The sequence below is a fragment of the Megascapheus bottae genome, chromosome 2 (assembly GCF_031878675.1).
Source record: "Megascapheus bottae isolate mThoBot1 chromosome 2, mThoBot2.hap1, whole genome shotgun sequence".
NCBI classification, from domain to species: domain Eukaryota; kingdom Metazoa; phylum Chordata; class Mammalia; order Rodentia; family Geomyidae; genus Megascapheus; species Megascapheus bottae.
In genome coordinates, this window is record NC_143510.1 from 47699174 (window position 1) to 47723550 (window position 24377).

Consider the following 24377-nt stretch of genomic DNA (forward strand, 5'->3'; position numbering starts at 1 on the left):
TTTAGTCAAGTTGAAATTTGAAGAAATCAGCTAGAGTAGTTCATTTGTTTAATGTTGATACGGGGTTCTCCCCCCACCCCCCGGCTTTTAAATTGTAATATGGATTGGTAGGGATATCTAATCTGCAGTTTTCTTTTTCTTTCTTTTTTCTTTTCTCAAGGGCTTTAACTCAGGGTCTGAGCACTGTCTTTGGGCTTTCTCAAGGCTAGAGCTCTACCACTTGTGCCACAGCACCACTTCCAGCTTTTTGTGTGTATAGGGTACCAAGGAATTGAGCCGCGGTCTTTGTGAATGCTAGGCAAGCACTCTTGGCCCCACAATTTTATTATTTTGTGTGTGTGTGTGTGTGTGTGTGTGTGTGTGTGTGTGTGTGTGTGTGTGTTCATATACATGCTGATAACAGGGCTTAGACTCCGGCCTTTTGCTTGCACTTTGACTGGTGAGAGCCTCCTGAATAGCTATGATTATGGGTATAACCACTGACACTTAGATTTGCACTCGGTTTTTTTTGCTTGCTTGCTTGCTTGTTGTGCCCATCTTGGGGCTTGAACTCAGGGCCTGGCCACTGTCCTTGGGCTAGGCAAACATCCTGCCACTACAAGAAACTTAAGTCCTTTATGAGTTTAAATATATTTATTGATGAGGTGTTTTTTTTGTTTTGTTTTGTTTTTGTTTTTTGTTTTTGCCAGTCCTGGGCTTAAGTTCAAGATCTGAGCACTGTCCTTGGCCTTTCTCAAGGCTAGAGCTCTACCACTTGAGCCTCAGCACCACTTCTGGCTTTTTTCTATGTAGTACCGAGGAATTGAACCCGGGTCTTCGTGACTGCTAGGGAAGCACTTTAACCACTAGGCCAAACTCCCAGCCCCTTATTGATGAAGTTTTACCAGAGAGGATTGTACCTTATAAATTTGGGAGAGGGGCATTATTGATTGGGGGCTTGAATTCAGGGCCTGAGCACTGTCCTTGAGCTTTCTACCACTTGAGCCACAGTACCACTCCCAGCTTTTTCTGTGTATGTAGTACCAAGGAATCGAACCCAAGTGCTAGGCAAACACTACCATTAGGCCACTCTCTAGGCCCTTATTAAGTATTGAATTAGTGATATATTATTTATAAACTCAAAGATACATGACATAAGCATTGCAAAAGTGACTAAAAGTAAAATGAAACTTTTGGAGAGTGAAAGGAATTGATACTGTTAGCTTATGAAGATTTATCTCACAACTTGTATTCTCTATTTTTCTTTTTCTTTTTCCTTTTTTTTGGTTGGTTGTAGGGCTAGTACTCAAGGCCTGTGTGCTGTCCCTGAACTCCTTTGCTCTAGGCTCGTGCTCTACTACTTTGAGCCATAGCACCACTTCTGTTTTTTTTAAGTGGTTAATTGGAGATAGGAGTCTCATTGGGACTTATGCCCAGATGGGCGTCAAACTGTAAGCTTCAAATCTTAGCCTCCTGAGTAGCTAGAATTGAAAGTATAAGCCACTGGCACCCAGCTTAAAAATTTTTTATTAGTGTATATTAGTAATTGTACAGAATGAGGTGTGTATGTGTGTTTGTGTTTGCTGATCCTGTTATTATTGTCCCTGAGCACTTTTTGCTGAAGTTTAGTGTTCTATCACTTGAGCTACAACTCCACTTCTGGCTTTTTATGTGACTAATGGGAAATAAGGGTCTCACAGACTCACAAAGCCAGCCTGGACTTTGTGACCATGATCTTCAGACCTCAGCTTCCTGAATAGCTAGGATTACAGGCCGGAGCTGCTGGCACCTGTCCAGAGTGAGTGGTTTTATTGTTGTGTTTCCCTACATGTATACGTACATTGGTCATATTCAAATCCTCTCTTACTCTTCCTTATCCTCCCCATTTAAAAAAAAATTATATTGTTTAAACATTAAAATTTTTTTCCAGGCTCCCTTTCCCAATGGCAGTTTTGTGAATGGCTTTAATTCACCTGGATCGTATAAAACAAGTGCTGCTGCTATGAATATGGGTCGACCATTCCAAAAAAATCGGTAAGAAATCATAGCTGAAATTTTAAAGTTTGTAGTAGTTCTTGAGGAATTACTGTATTAATGGCAATGTTAATTGATAAACTCAATAAAAAGATTGTTTTTACAGGAAGTGTGTTAATGTTCAGTTTCATACTCATAAAGCTACTTTACTTCTGAGTTGATAATGGTTTCTTTAATTTCAAAAAAAATTTTTTTGCCAGTCTTAGGGCTTGAACTCAGGGTCTGAGCACTGTCTTTATGCCTTCTCTAGGCTAGAGCTCTGTGTACACTTGAGCCACAGTACCACTTTGACTTTTTCTATGTATGTGATACAGAGGAATTGAATGCTGCTCTTCGTGCATGCTAGGCAAGCACTCTACCACTAGGCCATACTCCTGGCCCTATTCTTATTCTTATTCTTAAAATAAGAATAGGGCCAGGAGTATGGCCTAGTGGTAGAGTGCTTGCCTAGCATGCATGAAGACCCGGATTTGATTCCTCGGTACCACATACACAGAAAAAAGCCAGAAGTGGTGCTGAGGCTCAAGTGTAGGTAGAGCTCTAGACTTGGGAAAGTCCAACGACAGTGCTCAAGCCCTGAGCTCAAGCCCAGGACTGGCAAAAAAAAAAAAAAAAAAAAGAATAAAGATCTAGGCACTGGAGCCAGTCATGTTGGCTCATGCCTGTAATCCTAGCTACTAAGAAGGCTGAGATCTGAGAATCAAGGTTCAAGGCCAGCCCAAGCACTAAAGAATGACACTCTTACCCACCAATTAACCACTAGAAAATGGGAAGTAGGCACTTTGGCCCAAGGAGTAGACTGGTAATCTTGAGCTGAAGAGCTCTAGGACAGTGCCCAGTCCAGAGTCCAAACCCCACGACCCAAAGGAAAAAAAAAAAACAATCTATGCACTAGTGGTTCCCACCTATAATGCTAGCTTTTCTGGGGACTGAGGTCTGAAGATTAATATTTGAGGCCAGCTGCAGGCAGGAAAGTCTTTGAGATTATTAACTTCAATTAATAACCCCCCCCAAAAGTGGGAGGGGCTAGAAGTGTAGCTGTATTCCGAAAAATACAGAAGTGGTGCTGTGGCTCATGTGGTAAAGCACTAGCCTTGAGCAAAAAAGATTAGAGAAAGCACTCAAGCTCTCATTTCAAGCCGTAGGACTGGCACCAAAAATAAATAAAATACTGTAGTGATCTCACATTATAACTCATATCTAAATGCCATTTATAGTAAGTATATTGCGTGAGAAATAATTTGGAATATCTTTGAGGTTAGAAATGTTAAGTAGTTTGAGTAACCAATGTTGGAACTGTATTAGTGTAAAATATAGTATTTGTGTAATATATATAAGTATATATACATATGTTTATATATTTTTTGTTAATTAGAAAATTGAAGTAGAAACATACATTTAGGAGCATATAACTAGTGACTTGCTATAATATAAACCCACGCAGTTTGATTGATTGCACTTAATGCATGATGTTCTGAATAAATTATTAGGGTTCAATATATAGCTCATTGGTAGCTTTGCATGTGTAAAGGCCCTGGGTTTGATCTCTAGTACTGCCAAGGGGAGCAAGTAAACTATTAGAAATCCTAGAAACTATTTTCAATTTATACAGAGGTCTGTAAGTCTCTTACATATTATTTCCTATAAAGATATCATTTGATAATCTCAGAGTGTGCATAATCAAAGCCTTAATGTATAATGCCTGATGGATTAAAACTGTTTAATAGTTTAACATTGTTTATTGTTTGCCCCTCCTGGGAGCCTTCTTAATTTATTAAGTCTCTCTGACCTCCCCTTCCCCTCCCCCCATTGATTTCTTTTGGTGACTTTCAGTATTTTGCCTTTTCTAACTTCCTTCTTGACTCTGGCAAAGAGATCCCAGAGGGTATGTCTTTTAAAGATGGTTTCTAGTAGCTTAGTTCTTTGGTGAGTTTTTGTGAAACATGAAGAAAGGAGCCTTATAGTATAAAAAATATTCTTCTTGAAGCATTCAGTTATATACTACTCCTTGTCAGAATTTGGGGTCCTCTTTTGACTGATGAATAATCCATTTGTCGAAGATTGTTATTACTATTATTGTTGTTTTTCCTTTGGGAGTCCCACGGCTTTCTCAAGGCTAGAGCTCTACAGCACCATTTCTGGCTTTTTCTATATATGTGGTACTGAGGAATTGAACCTGGGTCTTTGTGCATGCTAGGCAAGCACTCTACCACTAGGTGAAACTCCCAGCCCTGAAGATTATTCTTTTACGTATGGGAAGAGTTCCACATAATTAAATGACAATTCTGTAGGACTGCTGCTTTTCAGGGTATGGCAGCCAACGCCTGTATCCCATCTGTTTAGGAGGGTTAGATGGAGAGAATTACATTTTGAGGGCAATTCCAGGCAAAAAAGTTAACAAGAGCTTAGCTCAAGAAATAAGGCAGGTATGGTTGACTGTAATCTCAACTACATGGCAGACTGTGTGTTGGATAATTTCTGTTTAAGGCAGTTGCTATTAAAAATAAGTGAGACCCTGTCTTCAAAATAAGCAAAATAGGCTAGGAATGAGAGTCAGGTAGAGCTCCTGTCTGTTAGGTTTGTGGTCCTGAATTCAAACTTTCCCAAAAGGAAGAAGAAATATCCAGGCCTAGTGGCATGCACTTGTATTTACAGCTACTTGGGAGGCTGAGGCAGAAGCATCATTTAACCTCAAGAGGAACTAGTCTGGGAAAAATAGAGAGACCTTGTCACCAAAAATAAAAATATGATGATGGTGGTGGTGGTGGTGGTGATGGTGGTGGTGTGATGTCAGATGCCTCATAAACACAAAATGATTTGTGACCTTATAACAGCAGTAACCCTAAGATTCATTATTAGGGCATGAATATAATAGGTACACTGTCCCGCCAATTGTAGTCCTATTGTTTAGAAAAAATTAATTTCAATGAATTTATATATCTATAAAGACAATAATGTTTGAATCTGGAAATACCTTTATTAGTGTGTAGTTTTAACTCATTTACAGACAAAGAAAGTGAAGGGTGAATAGCTGAGTGCCATGGCTCACACCTGTGAACCCAGCTACTCGGAGGCAGAGATAGGAGGATCAAGGTTGGGAACCAGTCCAGGAAAAAAGTTAAGTGCATCCCTGTCTCAAAAACAAGCTGTATAAAGTGGTTTGCTTCTGTAGTCCTACCTATTTGGGAAGCTGAGTAGGAAAGCCACAATCCAAGCCCTCCCCAGACAAAGGTGGAAGACCCTATTTATAAACACTAAAAATACAAGGGACTTGGGCATGGCTCAAGTATTAGTACTCATCTGACAAGCTCCAGGCTTTTCAATCCTCTGTATAGCTTGGTGAAGAAGATGAAGAAAAATGGAGCTAAATAAAAATCCTGTCAGGATTAAAAATAGAATATCCACTCATAAGCTGAGAAAAGTTGTATTTAAAAATAATTTCCAGGCTGGGATTTTGTCTTAGAGGTAAAGTGCTTGCCTGACATGCAGGAAGACCCAGGTTCAATTCCTAGGTACCACATCATACAGTATCAGCACAAAGAAAAAGAAAAAAAAAAAGAATTGTTCATAGTTCTTTAACAAGTATTTGACTGAAATATGTTCAGTTTTCCTGTATTTATAGCCTTTGACTAAAACCACAACACTTTCTCCTTGCTTCTAAGAGTTGTCAGCTGCCAGTCCTTTATTTTGTAAAGTTAACCAGTAGAGAAAAAACTAATAGTTTCTTTACTGGTTTTTTGTTGTTGTTGTTGTTGTTGTTTGTTTTTGCTAGTCCTAGGGCTTAAACTCTGGGCCTAGGCACTGTCTTTGAGCACTTTTGCTCAAGACTAGTGCTCTGCCAATTGAGTCACAGCACCACTTCCTGCTTTTTCTGTGTAAGTGGTACCAAGCATTTGAACCCAGGGCTTCACTTCATGCACTCTATGCAAGCACTGGACCACACTCCTGGCCCCCCCAAAAATTAAATATTGAAGAGTCTGTTTATATTAGCTTTGTGACATCCCAGTGATAATTACTAGTTCTACTTAAAATAGGATTAACTTTCAGACATCTTAGCACTTTTCTTTTTTAAATTTTTAATCACTTTTACCTTTTTATTTCCTTCCTTCCTTTTACCATTTCTTTTTATTCTTTTTTTTTTTTTTTTTTGCTTGTATTAAGATTGTAAAGTCATCTCAGTGAAGGGTAAGATTATGAGATCTGATGAGGGCTCTTTAAACTTTAATAACTTGTTCATTAGGCCTAATGCAAAGTGGAAATTTGTTCAATGAGAGTTTCTAAACAAATATGTAAACAGCATATTTACCTTCTAAGTTCAATTTTGGGTATAATAGCAAATACTTAAAAACTACTACGAAGTTATACTGTAATTTTCAATACTGTTAAGTCTATTTGGAGGCCAGGTTTGGTAGCACATACCTATCTAATCCCAGCTTTTCAGAAAGGTGAAATTTTGGGGAGCAGTAAAGGTGTAACCCTGTCTCAAAGGGATTGGGTATAACTCAAGTGGCACAAAGCCTTGGGTTCAATTCCTAGATCTATACCCCTCCAACAACAATAACAAAAATTAGAAGCCATTTTTTGCCTGAAAGTTTTTCTATCTAGAATCATCCTTTCATGTATGTAATCTTATATTTCTTTCAGTGTGAAGCCTCATTTTAGATCATCCAGTGGTTCAGAACACTCAGCAGAGGGCTCTGTGTCCTTGGGGGATGGACCATTGAACAGATCTAGTTCAAGGAACTTTCTACCTGAACGGCATAACCCCGCAGTCACAGGGAATCAAGAACAAACTTACCTTCCAAAGGAGACTCCCATTTTACAGATGGAACAGAATGGGGACTATGGTAGGGGCAGGTAAGGAAATGGGGGTATAAGAAAATTCTTGATTCATCACTTTAAATATTTAAGGATTTTTTCTAATGATTTTTGTTATTGTTAATTTAATAATTATGGTTATCCTAGATATATTGTCCAAATAATGTAGTATAAGGTTTGGGTTGTTTTGTTTTTGGTTTGGAGCAGGTTTTGGCAGTGCTGAGCATTGAACCCAGGGTCTGAAGTGTATGTTAAGCAAATGGTCTTTCATATCCCCAAACCCATTAGTTTTTGCTTTGTTTTTATAATTACTAAGAAATATAGAGTATCCATGAAGGATGTAGTTCTGAATCAGATTTATATTCTGAAATTTAGTTTACTAAGGAAGGAACTGCTTAGAAAAATGGGGTACCTGTCTTGTGGTTTAAATTTATTTTAGTTTACAAAAAATGGGAGTGGGATTATATATAATTAAATTCTGATTTGCTTCTAGTGGGAGGGTATATTAATAATAAAACGGGGCCAGCTCTTGACAGCGTGGTGATGAGAGTAGGTGAAATTTTAGGTAGATTAGCTTAGGATTCCTTCAGAAAAAAAATGTATCTTTTAGCAAGAAAGAAAAATAGTTGGAGGTACACTAGAAATCCTTATCTTTGGTAGACTGTGTATATTTTAATTATCTTATAAACTGTTCTACTCCCTTTTCTGTTGTTAAAAGGAGAACACTCTTCAGAGGTCGTAGAAGACGGGAAGATGACAGGATCCCAGTAAGTATTTTTAACCTTTTTTTTTTTTTTTGCCAGTCCTGAGCTTGGGCTCAGGGCCTGAGCACTGTCCTTGGACTTCTCAAGGCTTAGCACTCTACCACTTGAGCCTCAGCACCACTTCCAGTTTTTTTTCAATGTATATGGTACCGAGGAATTGAACCCGGGTCTTTGTGCATGCTAGGCAAGCACTCTACCACTAGGCCAAACTCCCGGCCCCTAACCTTGTTTTTTTAAATTTTTATTTTGGCCCAGTCCTGGGGCTTGGACACAGGGCCTGGGCACTGTCCTTGAGCTTCTTCTCCCCCCCCCCCCCAGGTAAGCTCCTTTTATTTAAAAAAAAATTATAAACCAAGATTACATTAGCAATTTGAGATGTTCAGTTCAATGGGATCATCTTTAGTCAGGTTATAAAAGAAAACAGCATTAAAAAAACAATAATGAAATTGATTCCATTACTGCTTACAATAATTTTCAGAGAATGTTTTTGTTTCACGAAGTTATCCTATGACCTGTGCAGTTTCTACCTCCTCACCTATATATGACTCACCAAAGGATAATATCTCCTACAAGTTTGGCTACTATAAGATCTTTTCTGAATGATTTTAATTCAACTGAAAAGGCATTGTGTACTCTTCTATAACTTGTTGTATATCTGAATATCCTTTGATGTAATTTAGATTAACTATATCTCTCAATACTTATATTGAAAGAAAGCTCAAAGCAAATAATAAAGGAACTTTGAGGTAGAAAAAACCTGGTTTTGTTCCAGGTGTTTGATTCCTAATCTGTCTCTTCTGAAGTCTGTTTTTCCATAAGCACTGTGAGGTCACCAAATACTACTATTTCAAATAATTGATTTTTATTATGAAGCTAAGGTGGTTTTATTTTTATTTATTTATTTATTTATTTATTTATTTATTTATTTATTTATTTTTTGCCAGTCCTGGGACTTGAACTCAGAGCCTGAGCATTGTCCTTGGGCTTTCCTCAAGGCCTGTGCTCTACCACTTGAGGCACAGCACTACTTCCGGCTTTTTCTATGTATGTGGTACTGAGGAATGGAGCCTAGGGCTTCATGCATGCTAGGCAAACACTCCTTGAGCTTCTTTTGCTCAAGGCTAGCATTCTACACTTGAGTCACAGCACCACTCTGGCCCTTTCTGTGCATGTGGTACTGAGGAATGGAACCTAGGGCTTCATGCATGCTAGGCAAGCACTCTACCACTAAGCCACGTTCCCAGCCTAAACATTCTCTCTTTCCCTCTCCCCACCACCTTGATCAAGGTGAAGTTTCATTGTGACATTTCCATACATGCACAACATATTGCTCTTTTACTGTTCTGTATACTTGCATGCATACATACATAAAATGGTAGAGAAAAAACAAAATACTAAAGCTCATTAAATATTACTAAACATAAGTAGAACTGGAATAGACTAATGAGAAATAAACTCAGATGAGAGTCTATCATTATGTAGGGAGACAAGTTATACCTTAGATATTGTTTAGTTCTTTTTTGTTGTTGCTTTTCTTGTTTTTGGTCATGGGGCTTGAACTCTGGGCCTGGGCACTGTCCCTGAGCACTTCAGCTAAGTAGCTAGGATTACTGGTGCGAGCCACCATGTCCTGCTTTCTTTCTTTCTTTTTTTCCCCCCAGCTTCTGTCTAGAGATATAGAGACTAAAGTAGGCCCATGACTTATTTAATGATTTGTGGCATTTGTTTATTTTAAGAGACCTCATCCTTCAGCTGAAACAAAAGCTCCAACACCAAAGTTTGACTTATTGGCTTCAAATTTTCCTCCGTTGCCTGGTAGTTCATCAAAAATGCCGGGTGAACTTGTCTTGGAGAATAGAATGTCTGATGTTGTTAAAGGTGTCTACAAAGAAAAGGTAAACCAGAAACATCCAATGTGATTCTCATTTTGTGGGAACATTCTTAGGCATTGATTTCAAGGTTATTTAAAGTTTAACTTGGAATTTGTATGTATTTCTGTTGTAGTTTTCAACATATAAGTGTTTTTAAACAGTTATAACAAGGCCACAAAATGTGTGACCTTGTTTAAGTTTAACACAAGATTTAGTAGTAGTAACTGTTTTGATAGTGGTAATAAGTACATTCATATTGTCATGGAACCAGTCTCTAGAGCTTACTTTGGAAAACTAAAACTTTTTTTTGTATTAAACATCATCTCCAGCTGAGCCTTTCAGCACAAGAGTGAGGTGCATTGCCAGGTGCCACTGGCTTCTGCCTGTTATCCTAGCTACTCAGAAGGCTGAGATATAAGGATTATGACTCAAAGCCAGCCCTGGGCAAAAAAGTCATTTGAGACTCTTATCTCCAATTAACCACTAGAAAATTGGAAGTGGCACTTTGGCTCAAAGTGGTGTGGAGCACTAACCTTGAGCTGAAGGGCTTAGGGACAGCACCCAGGTCTACAAAAAAACAAAGAAAAACTTATTCATGGGGTGGAGGGGACTTCCATGAGCCTCTCGCAACTGCCTTCTACTTTGCATGCACGTAATATAAATAGGATAGGATAATACAGTATTTGACTTTCTGTCACCTGGCTTAGTTTTCTTTTTTCCCGTTTCTTTCTTTCTTTCTTTTTTTTTAATTTTTTTTTTTTTAATTGATCTTAGGGCTTTGAACTCTGGAGCCTGGGCACTGTTCTGACTTCTTCAGTTAGCATTCTATGACTTCCAGACACAGTACCAATTCTGGTTATCTGGTAGTTAATTGGAGATAAGTGTCTTATGGACTTTTGTGCCCAGGCTGACTTTGAACTGAACTGTGATCCTCAGATCTTTAGACTCATATATGGCTAGGATTATAGGCATGAGCCACTGCTACCAGCCCCTGGCTTATTTTGTTTCTTTTTCTTCTTTTTTTCCTTTTTCCTTTTATTTTGGCCAGTCCTAGGGTTTGAACTCAGAACCTGGACACTGTCCCTTAATTTCTTTCTTTTTTCCTCACAGCTAGCACTCTATCACTTGAGCCACAGCAGCACTTCTAGCTATTTATGTACTATTGAGGAATGGAACCCAGTGCTTCATACATGCTAGGCAAGCACTCTACCACTAAGCCACATTCTCAGTCCTCAGGGTTTCAGTTCATGTTAAAGGTGTATCAGTACTTTATTTTTCTTACTGACTAATAATAACATTTTGGGGGGGGGGATGTATATCAGGTTTCACTTATTCATCATTCACCATTTGGTGGACATTAGCTTGTTTTCACTTTGGTCAGTATAAATTATGGTACTCTGAACATATACGTGATAAAAATTCCATATAGACTTTTTTAGTTGTTTTTAAGAGTCTTGCTATGTGACACAGCTTGGCCTTAAAGTCCTGATCCTTCTGTCATGTATTACTATACTCAGCTAGACTTCTCTGACCTTTCTGTAAGAGGTGAACTCTATTGTTTTGTTTTGTTTTTAATTTTTTTGCCAGTCCTGGGCCTTGAGCTCAGGGCCTGAGCACTGTGTTTGGACTTTCTCAAGGCTAGAGCTCTACCACTTGAGCCTCAGCACCACTTCTGGCTTTTTTTTTTTTTCCCTATGTTTGTGGGATGGAGGAATCGTGCATGCCAGGCAAGCACTCTACCACTAGGCCACACTCCTGGCCCCACTATTGTTTTTATATGGATTTTTTTCTTTTTTTGAGGGCCAGTTCCAAGGCTTGAATTCAGAGCCTGGGCATTGTCCTTAGGCTTTTTCAAGGCTAGCACTCTGCCACTTGAGCCACAGCCCCACTTCTGGCTTTTTCTGTGTATGTAGTACCAAGGAGTTGAATCTAGGGCTTGGTGCATGCAAAGCAAGCACTGTGCTACTGGACTATGATCCTAGGTCCTGAATATCTTCTTGTTTGTTTGTATATTTGTTTGTTTTTTGCCAGTCCTGAAGACTGAACTCAGGGCCTGGGCACTGTCCATGAGCTTTCCTCAAGGCTAGTGCTCTACCACTTGAGCAGTCGCACCACTTCTGTCTTTTCTATGTATGTTGTACTGAGGAATCGAATCTGGATCTTAATGCATGATAGGTAAGCACTCTACCACTAGGCGAAACTCCTGGCCTCTGGACATTTGGTTTTATTTATCATAGGATGCTTGTGTTTACTTTTTAAGTAACTGCCAGATTGTTTTCTAATGCATTACCAATAGTATGTCTGTATCATCACCAACATTTGTTAATGTCTGTTTTTTATTTAGTTTGGTTTTTAAGATAATAATTTCAGTTTGGGGTCAGGAGTTTGGCCTATTGGTAGAGTGCTTGCCAAGCATGCACGAAGACCTGGGTTCGATTCCTCGGGAGCCATATACATAGAAAAAGCCGTAAGTGGTGCTGTGGCTCAAATGGTAGAGCTCTAGCTTTGGTAAAGTTCAGGGACAGTGCTCAGGACCTGAGTTGAAGCCCCAGGACTGTCACAAAAAAAAAAAAAAGAATTTCAGATTACTTAGGTGGCTTCAAACTCATAATCTTCTGCCTTCATATCCCAAATGATGAATACAGACATTCACTGCTATACCCAGCTATTATCTATCTTTTTTGTTATAAATTGGTTTCCCGCTGCTGGCTAAATGATACTGAACATTTTTTTCATGCTTCTTGGCCATTTGCTTATCTCCTTTGGAAAAATGTCTAGATATAATTTAAATACTTTTTACTTTTAAGGAAAATGAAGAGTTGAGAGTTAGTTGCTCAGCACCTACAGAAGATGACCAGACAAACTGTACTTCTACCCAGCAGCTCAGTACAAGTACCAGCCCTCCATGTACAGCTGAGCTTCCTGTGTTAAGGTACAAATTTCAGAAAAGATCCTGAACATTAATTTATGTTTTCATAATTGAAACTTGGGTAGTACACATATCATACAGAAACTGATCTAAGAAGATAGTTTTCAACTAGCTTGGGTCACATAGCCAAACTTTCTTTAAATATATATGTATTTTATTAACAGCTATACCGTTTTGGGGGGAGGTCATGAGGCTTGAACTCAGACTGGGTGCTGTCCCTGAGCTCTTTCAGCTCAAGGCTGCCACCCTACCCTTGAGCCAAGCCCCACTTCTTGTTTTCTAGAGGTTAATTGGAGATAAGAGTCTTAGGTCCTTTTCTGCCTGGGCTGGCTTTGAACCTTAATAATCAGATCTCAGCCTCTTGAGTAGCTAGGATTATAGATGTGAGCCACCTGGACTGGCTAGCTGAACCGTTTTTGTGTAGTATTCTAATCCTTAACATCTAGCTCTTCTTTTCCTTAGCACTACTCAGCAAGAAAAGGATCTAGTAGAAGAATCCACTGTTCAGAAGGATGGTCTCAATCAGATGACTGTACCAGTTTCTTCCCCAAGTACTACAAAGCCATCAAGGGCAAACACTGCTTCGCCATGCAATAGTAGCACAAATGTACCCATAGCTATGGCCCTACAGGTAACTTGAAGAGTAAACACTTCACTATAGCAGAGTATTCCAAATAGGTACTGCCTCAATTAGAAAGAAGCTGAAAGAGTTAAGGTCATTAAGAAATGGGAAATTATAGTCCTGTTGATGAGTGAAGAGTTTACTATTTCTTTTTTCTTTTATTTTTTGTTGAGTTGTGAGGCTTAAACTCTGGGCCTGGGCACTGTCCCTGAGCTCTTCAGCCCAAGGCTACCACCCTACCTCTGGAGCCACAGCACTACTTCGAGTTTTCTAGTGGTTAAGTGGAGATAATAGCCTGACAGTTTTTTGTGCCCAGGTTGGCTTTGAACCATGATCCTTATATCTCAGCCTCCTGAGTAGATAGGATTACAGGTTTGAGACAACAAGCCCAGCTTCACTTTTTTCTTTTTTGGTTGCCTTTTGTTTTCCTTCTGGTCATATTACAGGAAATTTCTCAAATTACGGTGAATTTACCATTTTAGAGTTGGGCTGGGAATGTGGTGGTAGAGTGCTTGCCTAGCATGCAAGTAGACTTGGGTTTGATTCCTCAATACCACATATATAGAAAAGCTGAAAGTGGTCCTGTGGCTCATGTGGCAGACCATTAGCCTTGAGAAAGCCTAAGGACAGTGCTCAGTCCCTGAATTAAAGCCCAAGGACTAGGAAGAAAGAAAAGAAGAGAAAGAAAAAAAGGAAATAAATGCTGGAAGTGGTATTGTGACTCAAGTGGTGGAGCTCTAGCCTTGAGAAAGCCCATGAACAGTGCTCAGGCCCTGAGCTCAAGGTTAAAACTGGAAAAAAAAGAAACAAAAACCCCCCAAAACAAAAAAAAACGTTAGTATTGTGGCCTAGTGGTAGAGTGCTTACCTACCATGGACAAAGCCCTGAGTTGGATTCCTTGGTACCACATAAACAGAAAAGGCCGCAAGTGGTACTGTAGCTCAAATGGTAGACCTGTAGCCTTGAGAAAGCAAAAGGAAACTTAAAACTTAATGATTTTTTTAGGTGCTGATCCTGGGGTTTGCTGTCCCGAGCTTTTGTCCTTAAGGCACTTGAGCCACACCTCCACCTCCAGCTTTCTTGGTAGTTAATTGGAAATGTGTCTCGAACTGTCCTACCCAGGCTGGCTTCCAGATATAATCCTCAGATCTCAGCTTCCTGAGTAGCTAGGATTATGGGTGTGAGCTGATAAAGACTTGTCTAGCTATCTTTGAAATTCATAATTGGTCACTGACACTTGTTCTGAAAGGTTACAGAATCATTTCATAATTTTATCAATGGGAAAGAAGATATAATGCTACAATTGGGACCATTTGTGACAGCTTTGTGTATGTGTTTGTGTATACTCACTAGTCCTGGGGTTTGCATTGAGGGCCTAGGCATTATTCCTTTTTGGATAGCCTTTTTGGACAAGGCTAGTGCAAATTTCAGGTCTTACATTGTAGGTAAGAATCTCATGGACTATCCTCCCCAGGCAGGCTTTTAACTAGGATCCTTAGATCTTAGCCTCCTGAATAGCTAGAATTACAGACCGCCAGCTTGTGAGAAGCTGTTTTAATTTGATGCAATCTCATTGGGGTTGCAAATGTCCCTTCTTTCATTTTCTGGGTAATTGGAGCTCTAGTCAAAGTTTGTTGCCTATGCCTGTATCTTCAAGTGTTTGTGTTTGTTTGTTTTTGCCAGTCCTGGAACTTGAGCTCAGTGCCTGGACACTATCCTTGAGCTTTCTCAAAGGTAGCACTCTACCACTTGAGCTATAGCATCACTTCTGGCTTTTCCTGCATATGTGGTACCAAGGAATCGAACCCAGGGTTTGGTGCATGGTAGGCAAGCACTCTGCCACTAGGCCACACTCCTGACCCTAAATTTAAATTTTGTGCAGGGTGAGAGATAGAGATTTAGTTGCAGTCTTCCAGTGTGGACATCCAGTGTTTTTTATTTTTGTTTTGCCAATCCTGGGGCTTGAATTCAGAACCTGAGCACTGTCCTTGAGCTTTCTCAAGTCTAACACTCTACCACTTGAGCCATAGCATGATGTCAGGCTTTTCTGTATATGTGATACGGAGGGATTGAGCCCAGGGCTTTGTGCATGCTAGGAAAGCACTCTGCCACTAAGCCACACTCCAGGTATATATTTATACTTTAATAATAGCAAAGTTTATAAGATACCTGGTACTTTTCCTTTCCTAGAAAGTAACTTTAAGTGCTGTTTTTGTTTTTTTTTATTAAACTGGTCCTTTTTTATGTTTCTAAGAATATAAACTACACATTTCTTTCTTATTCCCTTAAAGGAACCCCGAAAGTTAAGTTATGCTGAAGTGTGCCAAAAGCCACCTAAAGAGCCAACTCCAGTTCTTGTACAGCCACTACGAGAACTTCGCTCCAATGTAGTGTCTCCTACCAAAAATGAAGAGAATGGAGCCCCTGAGAAGTCAGTTGAGAAACCACATGAGAAATCCGAAGCAAGGGCTAGTAAAGATTATCCTGGCTTCCGCGGCAATACCATTTCCAGGGGAGCAGCTGGAAAAATCAGGGAACAGAGACGTCAGTTTAGCCATAGGGCTATACCTCAGGGAGTGACTCGACGTAATGGCAAAGAGCAATATGTGCCACCCAGATCACCAAAGTAAAACAAACAACAACAACAAAAAAACTATTCAAAAACTTTCTCTCTTCCCATTAATCTTGAGCCGTGGCTATATTGAACTATTTGGAGGGGAGCAGGTAGCCGAGAAGGAAACTGAAAGTATGTCCTTAAATCATTATGGATTTTGGAATTGTGAGTAGTAGGATCCCAAAATTCATCTCTAAAAATGATTTTATAATGCTGGAGGATTCCAATCAATATAAATATATATATAAATACATATATATATACTCAGATAAAATATAATTTTTCTATTTTTGTTTTTGATTTTAATTTGCAGAGGTTTTTCTGCCTGAAATCAATTTTGAGAGTTGGATTTAGCTTGGGGAAAACAAAAATATACATCCTTCAGTATAGGAGATGAGGGAGTGAGAGAAAATATTTTTTGAAGAAGCATTTCTGTAAAAATTAGAAATTACTTTTTTAAATCTATTTCAAGTTTGGCTTGGAGAATGCCATCTCTGAGTATATGGCCTTGGGTTGTAAAGCAGATCAGTGGCTGGGGTGACTGTTGTGGGTATGAGTGTGTACTAGAGTGATTTAAGCCAAATCTCTTGTCATGTTAGTAAATGATTTGAAACTGAATGTAATACTTGAGTAGATTTTTTTTCTAGTTTGAAATTTAGTTTTTGAATTTACTAATACTACATTCAACAAGCTGTTAAGCTGTGATTGTACTTGGAGAAGTGACTACCAATCAGTTTGATATTCAAGAAAAGAATGGGGGGTTATTGGAGGCTTAAATTGCCTTGTGGGTTTTTTCCCCCATTAAAATGGGAAACGAAAAGGTTTTTGTTTCTTAATTTGTTACTCTTTTGTTCTTTGAATCTGCCTATCCCAAAGGCAAAATAAGCATTCGCCTACTGCATTGTATGTTTCTAGCTTTGACCAATTTAGTTGAACTTATAAATGTTCTAAATTTCAGAATTGAACATTGAAGTGTTTTACTCTTCTGTAGAATATTAGGTTCCAAGATGGTAGGGGCAGACTGACCTGCCAGTAATTTATTTGTGTTAGTGTTAAAGATGAAACAATGTAATTGATTTTTAAAATAAGTAGTATAGAAGAGGGAAAAAATTTTAAAAGATTAACTTGGGGGGAGTTTTCTTTTTCTTTTTCTGTTTACAATGTATTTATCACCTTCCTTCTCTTCAAAAAACAAAACAACACACACACACATGCACGCACACACACACGTAAGTCAAGAGACTTTGGAAATAAGGTGAGAAAGATGGTTGAAGAAAATTAATGCATAATTCCTCAGTGAATAAAGTTGTAGCTGCCATGTACTAAAGAGGCAAGTTTACATGCTGGCATTAAAAAAGAAGGCTAAAATATTAAAAACCATGTTGCATTATCTATTGTAAGACATGTTCAGAGTTCTATGTAGGGTGGGGTTTATTTTTCTTTCTATGGATAGTTTATAATAGTTTGAACTGTCCCTTACATTAGTGAGTTACATATGTACAAATTGAAACTGTAATTTGTGAACACTGGAAAGCACCATTGTGACAGAGTAAACATCTTAGTAATATATTAAAAATGAATGTAAATGGAGGTTAAAATGGCATTACTGTGAAATTCATCTTCTAAGTTAAGCTTTTGAGATTTATATTAGTAAGTAGCCTTTAAGAGCTTTGAAAACACTGCACATATCTGTATAAGCCAGATTTATTTTGATTTATTTGTAACTTATTCAGCTTGGCAATTGCTTTTCATTTGGTGAGTTGATTACATAGTTTAATCACTCAGTTTGAAGCTATTCATTTCTACACACTTAACAATTATCTTCTAGTTCAAACAATAAAGTTACCCATACTAAAAGTTTAGAGAACTTTAGATCCTTTAAAGCAAATATTAATAATCATTGGCTACATCTGATAAAAAAGAGCTCATTCTGGTTTACTTAGATAATATTGCAGTTGGTAGAAATGATTAACATTTAATGTGTTAACACCCTGTGAATGCTTTGGGTTTAAAAGAATAAACATTTTGTAAAAATCACTTGGTAAGGATTTATAAAGTTAATTATTGTACTTAAAATGGAGGTCCCCACCTTCTGACAGATGTAGTCTTGAATTTTATGCCTTTTTGGCTTATTTATTCTAATCCCACCAACCCAGGTTAGCTTTTTGTTTATTTTTTAAATAGTGCCGGAGATTGAACCCAGGGCCTTCCACTTCCACATGGCTATGCAAATGCTCTACCACTGACCTGTACTCCTAACTCCTAAATGGTATAATTGATACACAAGAAACTTTTTGAGGAAAGAAATGTAATTCTTGCTTTTTCTCCAAAATGTCATTGACTGTAAAAATTAAAAACATGATTTTTCTCCCCATAAAACTAAGTTGCCTCTTCACGTCTAAATAGTTCCCATTTAATGGGATGTAAAGGGAGGAATAGTGTGTGTGTGTATATATATGTAGTATATATATATTCACAGTATGTATTTAGCATTTATTTTATTGGAGCAAATTGAAGATTTTTATCTAAGTGATGCCTGTGAGTTGTGTGATACTATTGGCTTATTCCCAGCACTATGCTGATGTAGGTGGGTGTTCATTGTAGTTCAGCTATTTATTGGTTCTTTAGAAGGAGGAATTTAAATATCAAAGTTTTCACTTTCACGGCTTAACATTTCCTTGGCCTTTTGGAGGCTAAAATACCTAAATGTGTGCTACAGTTTTTGGCCATATTTCTGTGTGAGAGAATAAAAAGTTCATCACTTGCAGTTCATAACAAAGATATTTAGAGACATTGCAAAACCTGTCTCCATTGTCTGTCTTGATAGTTTTCATAGTGTCTAAGGTCTATGTGTAACCTAAGAAATCTCTATCTTGCCAGATGCAGACTTTGGCATTTAAACAACCCATGTAAATTGCCCTTTTCAACTGGATTTTGGAAGAAAAGACCAAGAGTTTCTTAGGTGCTCAATTTGCAAGTAATCAAATGGCATGCATAATTCTAATTTGTTTTTGGTTCCTAAAGTTAAGGTAGTTTGGATATTGTTTCACATTCCTTTATCTCTTTAAATAACCAGGTTTTCTTTGCAAAAGGCTTAATAATGGAAGGTTAGTATCTTCACCAGTGTAAAGAAGAATAGTAACAATCCTGAAACAAAATATTCAACACTTTCTCTAGTTTTATTAGTTATGGCCTTAAAACAATTAAGTCTCTTGACATAAATGTCCCCTGGTTTTACTTTGACACAGTTAAACAACACTGGGGTTAAGTCTCTGGTATTAGTGTTGGCAGTATATGTTAACCATATTTTAAAAGTACCAATTTTGGTTTTTTATGCAGAAGGTAAAACTCAGAGGGCAGTGTAAGTCCTTTTGAGGAGTTTTTATAAATTGTTAAATATAATATATGATGGATTTTTTTTCTAATTTTTTTTATATTTCCTTACAGTTTGATGGCCACTAATTTAACTTTAGACCTTTTTTTTCGCATATGCTGATACAGGTAGTCTGAGCTTTGAGGAAGACTATTGGACATGTCAGTTTTCATTAGGTGAATGAGGACATTTTAAGAAGTTGAATTTGTTTTCAGGTTGACAGTAAATTCTCTTAAAATTTATCTGATTATTAAATAACTTAAAATGTTTATTTTTTGAAAGCTAAGAACTTTTTATGAACCTAGTATATACAAAGAAATGCCCACATCTGTTTATTTTGTTTTTAAATCCTGATTCAGGTGTTTCTGAGTGACATATCTCAAGTGTTGGGAAGTGGGGTGTCAGAACTAGTTATCTGGCTTTCTATTTCGTCCATTGCTTAGGTTTGTCCTGTTGTCAAAATTGTCCCTCCCCCCCAAAAAAATGTTGTGGCATATGCTTATGCATAAAATGTTAAAATAAGTACGTCCTTGTATTTGTATTTGTTTTCAACATTGCCAAGGTGCTATGGGAAATTAAAATAACTAAATTAGAAAAAATAAAATTATTAAAAAGCAAAACTGGTTTCTTTTTCTTTAGGTGTTATATGTCTAATGTTATATGTCTAATTTTTGGGGGGGAGGGTCATGGTGCTTAAACTTTGGCCTGGGTGCTGTCCCTGAGCACTTCAGTTCAAAGGTACCACCACATCCCTAGAGCCACAGCCCTACTTTCCCTTTTCTAGTGATTAATTGGAGATAAGAGTCTCAGGGTCTTTAGTGCCTAGGCTGGCTTTGAACCATGATCCTCAGATCTCAGCCTCTTGAGTAGCTAGGATTACAGGCATGAGCTACCAAGCCTGGCCTGTCTAATGATGTTTTTGTTTTGTTTGACAGTTCTGGGCATAACTCGGGACCTAGCTCTATCCTTGAGTCTCTCTGTGCTCAAGGCTTGCCTTCTATCACTTGAGCACAGCACTACTCAGGCTCTTTCCTTTCCCTTTCCCTTTCCCCTTCCCCTTCCCCTTCCTCTTCCCCTTCCTTTCCTTTTTCCTCCTCTTCCTCCTCTTCCTCCTCCTCCTCCTCCTCCTCCTCCTCCTCCTCCTCCTCCTCCTCCTCCTCCTCCTCCTCTTCCTCTCTCTCACTCTCTCTCTCTCTCACTTTCTTTCTTTTTGCCAGTCTTGGGGCTTCAACTCAGGACCTGAGCTCTGTCCTTGGGCTTTCTCAAGGATTGAACTCTACCACTTGAGCCGCAGCACCACTTCCCGCTTTTTCTATGTATGTGGGACTGGAAAATTGAACTCAGGTCTTAATGCATGCTAGGCAAGCACTGTACCACTAGGCCAAATTCCTAGCCCCTGGAAACAGATTTGTTATGTCTGTTTTGCCAGTTTTTTATTTGCCTTGTGGAAATGAATTTTTTTTTCCCCCACTCAGTTATGGATCTTGAACTCTGAGCCTGGGGACTATTCCCTGAGCTCTAAAGCTAAAGGCTAACACTTTGCCCCCTGAACTACAGGGCCACTTCCGGATTTCTGGTGGTTAGCTGGAGATAAGAGCCTCCCTGGCTTTTGCGTCTGGGTTAGCTTTGCACCTTGATCCTCATATCTCAGCCTCCTGAGTAGCTAGGAGTTACAGGCATGAGCCACCTGTGCCCAGCTAAGACTACTGTTTTTGAGCAAAATGTTTCTTTTAACTACAGGGTTAACTACAGTGCTAACAAAGCCAACAGAGTAGGTATGTAGTGGTCTAAATCAAATTGCTAATCTCACCTTTAGTCTTTGGAATTGGACCGAAAATGAGTGGGTTTGTCAAGTTTCATCACAGAAACTCTATGTTAACTACACTTCCTGTTAGAAAACAGGAACCTAATCAGTTTTATTAGTTTAAATTATATACCTGGAAGTTTAGCTATAGAGAATTGTGAATTAAACTACCAAGAGTGTCTTGGTTTTGAGGAAAGTGTTCTCACTTTCTGCACTACTCTCCAATACCACTCACCATTTCTTCTGATTTTGTGGAAATGTGGCAGTTAACATACACTTGGAATATTCATTAGTAGCTGTTGTACATGGGGAGATGTTTTCTACTGTGTGTGTGTGTGTGTGTGTGTGTGTGTGTGTGTGTGTGTGCATTTGTGGGTTTGTTTGCTTTAGTGTTTGCTTCTTTGTTCCAGTATTGGAGTTTGAGTTCAGGCCTCCTGATGTCAATGCCTTCCCAAGCTGGGGTTCCTACCACTTAAGCCACACTTACACTAGCTTTTGTGCAGGTAATTGTAGATAAGAGTCTTCTGTCCAGGCTGGCTTCACTGCCTGCCTCAGATCTCAACCTCCTAAGTAGCCAAGATTACAGGCATGAGGCACTTGCACCTGGCAAGAAATAACTTAAGATAAAGTTGTTTTGTTAAAGTTTAATGTTATTACAATCTACAAATAGCTATTCAAGGATAAAATATAGGTACCTAACATTTTTAGTGAAAATCATACCACATATAGTTTTGCAAGAGTGTTCTTGAAGAATGCCATGGAACAGACACTATGCCACTGGGGTTTGAACTCAAGGTCTTGTATTTGAAGTGCTACACCACTTGATCTATGTTCCAGATCTTTTGTTTTTATTTTGTTTTTGAGATTGGGTCTTGCACTAACATTCTGGTCTGGCTTCAAACATACTCCTCTGTCTCCTGAGTAGCAGGGCTTTGACGTATGAGCCACCATGTCTGGCAAGAAGCAATATTCCTGGCTCTTAATGTTTCAGGGGCTGGGAGTTTGGCCCAGTGGTAGAGTGCTTGCCTAGCATGCATGAAAACCTGGGTTCGTTTCCTTGGTACCACATACATACAAAAAAAATGGAAATGGTATTTTAGCTCAAGTGGTAGAGTGCTAGCCTTGAGAAAGCCCAAGGACAGTGTTCAGGCCCTGAGTTTAACCCTAGGACTGGCAATAATAATAATAAAAAAAAATAAATGTTTTGGGGCTGGGAGTTTGGCTTAGTGGTAGAGTGTTTGCCCAGCATGCACTAAGACCCGGGTTTGATTCCTCAGTACCACATACATAGAAAAAAAAAAGTGCTGAGGGTCAAGTGGTAGAGCTCTAGCCTTGAGAAAGTCCAAGGACAGTGCTCAGGTTCTGAGCTTCAGCCCAGGACTAGCAAAACAAAACAAAAAATAATAATAATAAAGTTTCAACCACTTGCTGGTGGCTTTATGCCTGTAATCCTTGGGATTCAGGACCTGAGGATCATTGTTCAAAGCCAACGCAGGAGTGTGTGTGTGTGTGTATTTTACCAGTCCTGGGGATGTGGTACTGAGGAATTGAACCTGGGTGTTCGTTCATGCTAGGGCAAACACTAGTTCACCGGGCCAAACGCCCCAGCTCCAGCCCAGGATCTTATTTCTAATTATTATCAGCCAAAAGCTAGAAGTGAAAGTATGGTCACATGTACTATGCCAGCATGAGCAAAAAAGCTAACAGCACAAAACACTGGAAAAGTAACAAACAAAATCCTAACCTGTAAAAGGCCGTAGTGCATTCCTGCTAAGCACTTGGGTAGCTAAGGCAGGAGGATAAGTTAGAAGTTAGCCTGGGCTACATACTTAGATGCTATATCAAAACACAACAAAACAAAAACAAGCCCCCCAAACAAAATGCATACCATATGTAATCCCAGCTCTCAGAAGGATCATGAGTTTGAGGCCAGCCTAGGTTATAAAAAGAACTAGTGTTCATATAAATGGAAGGATGTGGGGCCCGGGAGTTTGGCCTAGCGGTTAAAGTGCTTGACTAGCATGCACAAAGACCCGGGTTCGATTCCTCGGTATCCCACATACACAACCAAGCCGGAAGTGGCAGAGACGAGACACAACCAAACCGGAAAAGTGGCAGAGACAGCGACGGCGACAGAGAGCGAAAGAAGCGAGCCGAGCTGAAGTGAACAGAGCCCAACCGAGTGGTGGCCGGAGCGAGCGGGGCCGGAGCGAGCAGAGCCAGGAGCAAGCGAGAGCTGGCCGGGCCGGAGCGAGCGGGGCCAAGAGCAAGCTGGAGCGAGCCAGGCGGAAGCAAGCGGGGCCGGAGCGAGCGGGGCCTGAGCTAGAAAGGGGGCCTAGCCAGGCCGGAGCGAGCAGGGCCGGAGCGAGCGGGGCCGGAGTGAGCGGAGCCTGAGCTAGAAAGGGGGCCTAGCCAGGCCGGAGCGAGCGGGGCCGGAGCGAGCGGGGCCGGAGCGAGCGGGGCCGGAGCGAGCGGGGCGGGAGCTAGAAAGAGGGCCTAGCCGGGCCGGAGCGAGCGGGGCCAGAAAGAGAAAGGGGCCAAAAAAAAAAAAAAAAATGGAAGGATGTATATATTTTCCCATAGAATCTCCTTTCAGCATATGTGCATATGTGTGTGTGGTTACTGGAGTTTGGCACTGTTCCTGAGCTCAAGGCAGGTCTTTACCATTTGAACCACAGTTCCACTTGTAGTTTTTTGGTGGTTAATTGGAGATGAGTCTCACCTTTTTTTACTGGGGCTGTGTTTGAAGAAAAATACTGAGTAGTTGGGCCCCCACACTGTTTCCTTTAGAAGGAAATTTGAAAAAAATCTACCCTACAATTAGCAATGATGTCACATTCCTTTTTATTTTTTTTAATGGAAATGCCAGTCCTGGGCTTGAGCTCAGCGCTACTGTCCTTGGGCTTTCTCAAGGCTAGAGCTCTACCACTTGAGCCTCAGCACCACTTCCGGCTTTTTTTTTCCTATGTATGTGGTACCAAGGGACCAAATCCGGGTCTTCGTGCATGCTAGGCAAGCACTCTACCACTAGGCCAAACTCCCGGCTCGGAAATACTTTTAATTTTTTTAAAAAGGGCTGGGAGTTTGGCCTAGTGGTAGAGTGCTTGCCTAGCATGCACCAAGACCGAGGTTCAATTCGTCGGTACCACATACATAGAAAAAAGCTGGAAGTGGTGCTGAGGCTCAAGTGGTAGAGATCTAACCTTGAGAAAGTCCAAGGACAGTGCTCAGGCCCTGAGCTCAAGCCCAGGCCTGGGGGGGAAAAAGTACGTGCTAATTTCGTAAAAGATAGTGAGGTTAGAGCGCACCGGGAGCTCAGAGTTCAGCCAGGACTCAGGGCCGTCGCTCCCAGACATGGCCTATAGAGGGCGCCACAGACCCGCGCGTCCTTCGCACTCCTGGGCGGGGCGTCTGTCGGGCCCGGGGGCGGGATCTCAAGCGTCACGTGACGTTCACTCATGGCGGCGGCAGCGGCAGCGCTGGCGGCGCTCGGCGGCCGAAGCCGGATCCTGTAACCGGGGTGTGGGCCCGCGTCAGTCTGTCCCTCCTGCGGCCCCCTCTTCCCCTTC

General features: G+C 40.0%; 1 protein-coding gene across 1 annotated transcript in view; it reads left to right on the forward strand.

The window, feature by feature from the left end:
- Larp4 (La ribonucleoprotein 4) overlaps window positions 1-15670 on the forward strand; it is a 53536-nt gene extending 37866 nt beyond the window's left edge. The window contains exons 10-16 of the mRNA XM_090325645.1: window positions 1910-2013; window positions 6658-6870; window positions 7550-7598; window positions 9332-9490; window positions 12274-12398; window positions 12858-13026; window positions 15309-15670. Coding sequence (XP_090181771.1) covers window positions 1910-2013; window positions 6658-6870; window positions 7550-7598; window positions 9332-9490; window positions 12274-12398; window positions 12858-13026; window positions 15309-15647 — 1158 coding nt within the window. The 3' untranslated portion in view covers window positions 15648-15670. The remainder of the gene's footprint in view (window positions 1-1909; window positions 2014-6657; window positions 6871-7549; window positions 7599-9331; window positions 9491-12273; window positions 12399-12857; window positions 13027-15308) is intronic.
- Window positions 15671-24377: the final 8707 nt, after the last annotated feature.